The sequence below is a fragment of the Plasmodium fragile genome (assembly GCF_000956335.1).
Source record: "Plasmodium fragile strain nilgiri unplaced genomic scaffold supercont1.28, whole genome shotgun sequence".
NCBI classification, from domain to species: Eukaryota; Apicomplexa; class Aconoidasida; order Haemosporida; family Plasmodiidae; genus Plasmodium; species Plasmodium fragile.
In genome coordinates, this window is record NW_012192608.1 from 79,996 (window position 1) to 86,727 (window position 6,732).

Here is a 6,732-nt window from a genome sequence, read left to right on the forward strand (position 1 = left end):
ATTTGCGCCAGAGTGTGTGTTTTCCCAAAAGGCGCCTTTTTCCAACCCCCCCCCCTTTTTTGTGTGAACCGCCCCAACAAATGCGTATGCGCAGCCGCATGTACATTCGCATGTATGACGATTCGATGTTTTTCCTGTCATATGAATTCCTTCCTCAATCCCAAGGGCTTAACTCACCAATTTTAAATTAACTCCAAATTTGTGCGAAATTCGTTTTGCGGTATTTATAAAATTCCCCTTTTCAAGACTGCATTTGTGTGGTTACCCAGGTAGCAATTACCCAATGATGATTTTTTTTTTTTCCAAATTTGTAAACCCCAAATGGTATTGCGTCAAAGAGGACGACAGCGCATAATTGCATATTTATGTTATAACAAAAAGTGAACCATTAATTTTTAATTTTTTTCTCTCGTCAAATGGGCTAATTTTTTTTTTTTTTATTTCGCATAAATGTTCCCCGATTGGGAAGCTCCATTTCTCCGTTTTCCTTTTGCTTGAATTGGCACATATATTATCATCTCTGCACAATTCTGACGCAGAAGATTTTTTTCTCTTATGCTAAGGCAAATGCTAGTGGAGAAAATAACATATAGGGTACCCGTTATGCTATACTGCCCACTTTCCTTCTGCCTCGGATGCACTTGCAAAAAAGAAAAAACGCAAAAAAAAAAAAAAAAAAAACTTTTACCTGGATAAGCGACAGAATACGCATTTTACACTTCCATGTACGAAAGAACTTCACGCAATGCAAACGAGTTCGCGGCAAGAAAACATTGTCCTAGCAAAAATTCCCCCTGAAATGTATAAAAAGTGGGTATACTTCATTTTGTACGTATCCTTCTGGGGGGTGTTCTTTATTTTTTATTCCTTTTTAAGAAAAATGGCTGCGCCATTTGATTTCTTCGATGCGTTTTCGCAGCACACTTGAGGTCAGATGTATGGGCACACAACGAGTTCATGTCGAAGGAATGCATAATGTGGAGCGGACGAGTGCTCATTTTATGTCTCCTCATACTAGCGCAGATTGACCTTTACGCATATGCTAATAAAATGGTGCGCAGGGGAGGATGCACTCCCTTTCTGTCGAAGGCTCCCCAAGTCAAAAGAACAAAATTCAAAGTTAACCTTAGAAATGGTTGTACCTATCTAACTGGCATTAAGGTAATAAACTTGTCCACAAATGTGTCACGTGTGAATTGGGGCTACTTACAATGATGTGCAGCGGGATCGTTCCTGACTTCACCGTTTCTCCTGTGCCCATCCCGTTACGTTTCTTAATTTTTCCATCTCTGTTTTTTTTTTTTTTTTTTGGCTAAAAACAGCCGAGCGGCAGCATTCACCTGGGGAACTACATCGGGTGCCTAAACCCAATTATAAACTTGGAAGCCAAAAGGAACGCCCCTTTCGAGAACAGAAAAACAAAAAAGACGGTGAAGATATACAAAATAATACTAATAGCAGATTTGCATTCCTTAACAAGTGTAGATAAGCTCCCCACCTTAAGAACAAACGTCGTCGATTCAGTTAACACCATTCTCTCTTTAATAATGGACATGTATGTAAAAAAAAAAAAATACCTACAGGTTTTCATAAATAATGTAAAATTAGAGAATCTGTTGAAACTGGGCAACATAAATCGGATTATCAACGAAGAAATGTTTCATCAACGCGCTCGTGACACCACTACCCAAGATTACTCATTTTACTCATTTTTAAAAGACCCATCAGGAAATGAGTACTCATACGTGAAGAATGATAATGAAGTCTCCCAAGAGCACAATATCCCATGCAATGACGAAGATACACCGTTTAACTACGTCAAACAAAAATTAAAACAAAAACACTATTTTTATATATTTAGACAGTCGGACATAGCACAACATACGTCACTCTATTATTTCATAAACTCCTTCACTTCAGTTAACATGCTGAACAAACATGTGCATGTAAAGAACTTCCCAAAGCATAAATCCGTGGCGTTACTTTCTTACCCAAATTTAATGCTAGCAGATATTTTGCTATACAAACCAGATTACTTAATAGTGGGAGCAGACCAAAAAAAAAATATCGAAGTGATGAAAACAATTTCGAGAAAAATAAACTCGTACTTTCCTCATATGATAAATTTACCAAAAATATTCCCCTCCAAATTTCATGTACAAATAATGAATCTTGATGGACAACAAAAAATGAGCAAACATAACGATGATAACCTTTCGGGAAATTTTAAAAATGCCCATAACATTATTTACCTCTTTGATGATAAACATATAATAGAGGAAAAAATTAAAAAAAGTAAAACGGATAATTACAACAATTTAATTTATGCACAAGCGGGCAGGAAAGAAATTAACAATCTTATAAATTTGTTCTTCTTCTTTTACCACTACAAAATGAGAGATATATCTCCTCATGTCACTGAACGACCAGGCGGCAACATGTCACCACTCACCCAGCATGCCGATAAACTTTTCCTAAGCAAACAAGATCAAACTACACAGAATAAATGTACATCATCTTCCCCTCCCTCACAACAGGACAAAAATTACAATCAACATGTAACCTGTTCAGACAACGTACACACCACAATAGTTGGTACAAATAAAAGTGACGAAGAAAAATTACAGCTCTCCTCACGAAATAACATAAACCCAAATATTAACCCAAAAATTGGAAACCATATTTTATCATGTTACAATAATAATTACGCTACTTTCAAATATGAATTGTCGCATCTGATTCACGAACACTTCCTTCTTCCGAAATTTGTCTACTCCGTTTTGGAGTCGGACGGTGGTAACTTGGTTAATCAAGTTTTGAGGCAAGGGAAGAAGTGCCTCTCCCGCACGGCGGCCAACAGGTTCCAGGTGAGTAACGCGAAAGTGAAAAAAAGGGGTGTGTGACCCCTCCCTGTAGCTGGCTTCACTCCGTTTTACCACATCATGTAATAACCATATTACCCACATATCACCCTTTTCCGTCCCCTCCCACAAGCAGAATTTCAAAAAAAGGTTAAACATTTAAATAGACGACCAAATGAGAGTAGAAGATCTGTCCACATAGTATCATTATAGCTGTACAAATGAAGATAATCTGTGAAGAAAAGTATTATGCCGCGTTAACCCAGAGTTATGATCAATACGACACATAACCAGAATTGCGTTAATACACCATGAAGGAGACATGTCATACCATCTTCTCCCATTCTCACAATATATATTAGCGCGAAACGGGGAAGGATTAAAACAAGATTCAAAAAAAAAAAAAAAACAGGAAAAAAATTTAAATTGGTACAACTGACCAAATTAACTAAAAAAAGATATCCCTCTACAGGCATAACTGCGCGTATGCGCTCAATGCATATGTAGGGAGGAGGTGTTTTGTGTGTTTGTACAATCATGTGTATTGTATGGGCATACATACATAATTGCGAATTATTACAATGGAATAACGAAAAAAAAAAAAGAAAAAAAAAGGGGATGAAAGGAAATGCACGTGACAAGTCGAAGAAGCGTGCCCCCCTCACCCTTCTGCTGATGATGGTGACCATGATGGTGACGATGATGGTGATGAGGATAATTATGAGGACTTTTCTATCCCACATTATCCAGCACGGATTCTATTCGTTTCACACACATGTTAGTAATGCAAAAGTTTTTTTTGTCACTACTTCTGGGGTGCGTCAAATTTATGTGCAACATATATGTCTACTACAGAATGGGACAAGCGAAGGTACAACATTATCAAACGCCGCGAGCCTCTTCACTCTACCCCATATCATATTGCATACACACGCAGGATCGTAAATGGGCGACCGGATTACCCCACACATCCCTGCAGTCAGTTAATTCGCAAGCTCTCCTTATTTACAAAGGTGCTGCGTCTCCCTCTCCACGACCACCTACGCCACCTCTCCGCTGCAGCGCCTCCTGGAATTTCCGCATGGACAGGATAGCGCTATCCACCTTGTCAAAGTTTAAAAAATTTGTACACCCGTTCACATACAATTTTAAATTCCCTCTGTTCACGTTTTTTAATTTTTTTAAATTTGTGTACCGCATATTATCAAGATATTTCCTGATGCAACAAGTGACATCAAAATTTTTATTAGCATGCATTATCATATTTGTGGTGTTACTACCTTGTACAGTTTTCGCGTGAATTTTTTTTTCACAAAATGATTTCTTCTGCAAGGGTAGAGTATCCCTATTGATAAAATATTCGGTGCCATTTGATCTGCCATTCATATTCATTTGTTCATAAACAACATTTTCTTTACCATGTGGATGCAAGTCCACATGTTTATTTGTTCCGACGCGGAGCTCATCATAACTGCGTACAATGTGCCATTTGTTTCTCTTCCTACTGTTATTATTCGAAGCGAACAAAATATTGTAATTTTTTTTATTTTTCCATATTAGCCATTTTTCCGAATCGGACAAATTATAATTGCCCCTCTCGCTGTTATTGCTACTACTGCCATTATTCCCTACTACCAAGGAATTAACAGTGTCACTGTCTTTATCATCTGTATGTGTTAACACTTGTAGGAGTTTTTTCTTTTTGTAATTAAAGGTTGGCTCATTATCATTATCTTCCCCTGAACTATGTTCTTCCTTTCCGTACGCACTGGGGTCATGGTCATTATAGTTCATCAACTGTATAGAACTTGTGTCGAAAAAATATTCATTTATATTTGAGCTGACTGAGAAGCTCCTCTTAATCTTTAAAACCCTTTTTCCCCTTTCCCTTTCTGAGTAAATTTTCCTCTTCCCCTTGAAGTTTATCATCTCATTCGGAGCATTATCATAATTTACATCATGATCTGATTCGTGTTCCTTGTCGCCATCCATTTTGTGGCGGCTTACACTACTTTTTCTATTTTCTTCCTTTACCTTATCCCCTTTCCCTGCTTCTGCCATTCCGTTCTTCTTATATGTATAATGCTTTGGGGAAGCACTACTCTGACGGTTGTAGCTTTCACCACGTGGAAAGTTCCTCTCCGTACTGTGCAACTCATCATCATCTCCTCCTCCCTCAATATCACGCACAAGGCGGTTCGAATTATCTAAACACTTCTTTCCTTTCAACGTAACAGCCTTATTGCTTCCTTCCGTAACTTTGGAACAAGTACCTTTGCCCATGCTTAACTCCTCTTTCTTAATTCTGATTTGAGACTTTTCTACATTTCTCCATTTATTATTCTTGCCGCGTTCGTTATCATCCATCGACTGGGGTTCATCTTGTTTCTCCCAGCTGACTGCATTTGCACATGTCTCTCTTGGCTCCATCTTTGGATTCGCTTTCTTCGGCTTGTGCTTCGCTTCCTTTGTGTCTTCCGCATTTTTTCCCCCTTTCTGGCTGTTTCCCTGGGCAGTTCCCGTCACACAACTTTGCTTAGCGTGGTCTTCTTTTTCCTTCGTGACCACTGCCTCACCTGCCACCTTTCCTGACTCTTCAAGTGCTTCTCCACTGGACTCTTTCCCTTTCTCCTTAGTGCTCGGCTCTGTCTCCCTCTTCATGCTCCTCTGGTTGTTATCTTTCTTCTTCCCCTTGTTGTCGGCCTTGCTATCCACCTTGTTATCCCCCTTGCTGTCCCCCTCGTTCTGGCGCTCCTCCCTTTTACGCTCCATTTTCTTAAACATATTTTCGTAGTACTGAATTTTTTTCAACTCTCTTGCGCTGAGTTGCGGATTAAACGTTTCAATGTCCTTCCCACTTTTTTCAGTCCCACCTTTTCCCCCTCCTCCGGCGCCTTCCTTTCCTGTCCCAAGTTGCCCTACCACGCCGACGTCATTACCATGATCATTTTTTTTTCTCTTCCCTTTCCCTTCGCCTATATGTTGGTTTCTATCCCTTTTCATTCTGCCTCCTTCTGGCCTCAACAGCTAAGAAGCAACAGCAGGCTTGTCTTTTATGTACCAGGCGGAGAGGGAGACAGAACTGTAGACTTGTCCGCTGGTCATACGTTGGCTAACTATGGGGGGGGGTGTTTGCCCTATTCGTGCGAAAAGTCGCATATTCCCTGGAGGAGTTAGGAAAATGGTGTGGAAACTAACAATATACCCTCTTTTTCCTTTCCCCTTGGGATTTTTTGACCTCTGTCCGTGTATAGTTTTGTATAAACACTTCCGTTATTCTTGGTAATACAATGTAGCCTTTTAAAACCTTTTTCTTTTTCGCTTCTTTTTTTCCCTATCGAAAAATTCCCATGGATTTATGTTATACCAACATACTCTACCGTGTTTCCTTTTATTCCCTATTTTGGGGTGCAAAAATTAACAGAGTCATGGGCCAAAATTTTAACTTGGCTCAAGAAAACGAGTTATTTCCTTCATTCACTGATAATGAAAAATCATTTCGCCCTCTTTCTCTATTCGCGCTTCCCCTAATACGGAAGCAGTTCCTTTGCAGGAATATGCTTTGTTCGCTTTCTTTTTACCCCTGATGTCGGCGTATTTTATTACAAATGAAATGCCTTTTAACTGTGACATATAATAATATGGCGTACCATTTGAGCAACACAGCGTCAAATGCTACATGCTTAAAAATGCATATAATGTCGCTAAAAGGTCATTTATATGTTATGAAGAAAAAATACGTGCTTGCTCGTTCTATTTTTTGTTTTTTCTTTTCTTTCTTTCATTTATATATTTTCGTTTTTGTTGTTTTATTTCTTCTTTTTTGGCTTTCCCCTTCTTTTTTTTTTTTTTTTTTTTTTTTTTTTTTTTT

The 6,732-nt window shown here is 38.7% G+C and overlaps 2 protein-coding genes across 2 annotated transcripts; one reads left to right on the forward strand and one right to left on the reverse strand.

The window, feature by feature from the left end:
* Positions 1–975: 975 nt before the first annotated feature.
* On the forward strand, positions 976–3,024 carry AK88_02736 (uncharacterized protein; the record flags this gene model as incomplete). Its single annotated transcript, XM_012480359.1, has 3 exons — positions 976–1,161; positions 1,323–2,867; positions 2,998–3,024. The coding sequence occupies 3 exons, from the start codon at positions 976–978 to the stop codon at positions 3,022–3,024; spliced, it is 1,758 nt and encodes a 585-aa protein (XP_012335782.1).
* An 842-nt stretch (positions 3,025–3,866) lies between these two features.
* On the reverse strand, positions 3,867–5,864 carry AK88_02737 (uncharacterized protein; the record flags this gene model as incomplete). Its single annotated transcript, XM_012480360.1, has 1 exon — positions 3,867–5,864. The coding sequence occupies one exon, from the start codon at positions 5,862–5,864 to the stop codon at positions 3,867–3,869; it is 1,998 nt and encodes a 665-aa protein (XP_012335783.1).
* Between the last annotated feature and the right edge of the window lie 868 nt (positions 5,865–6,732).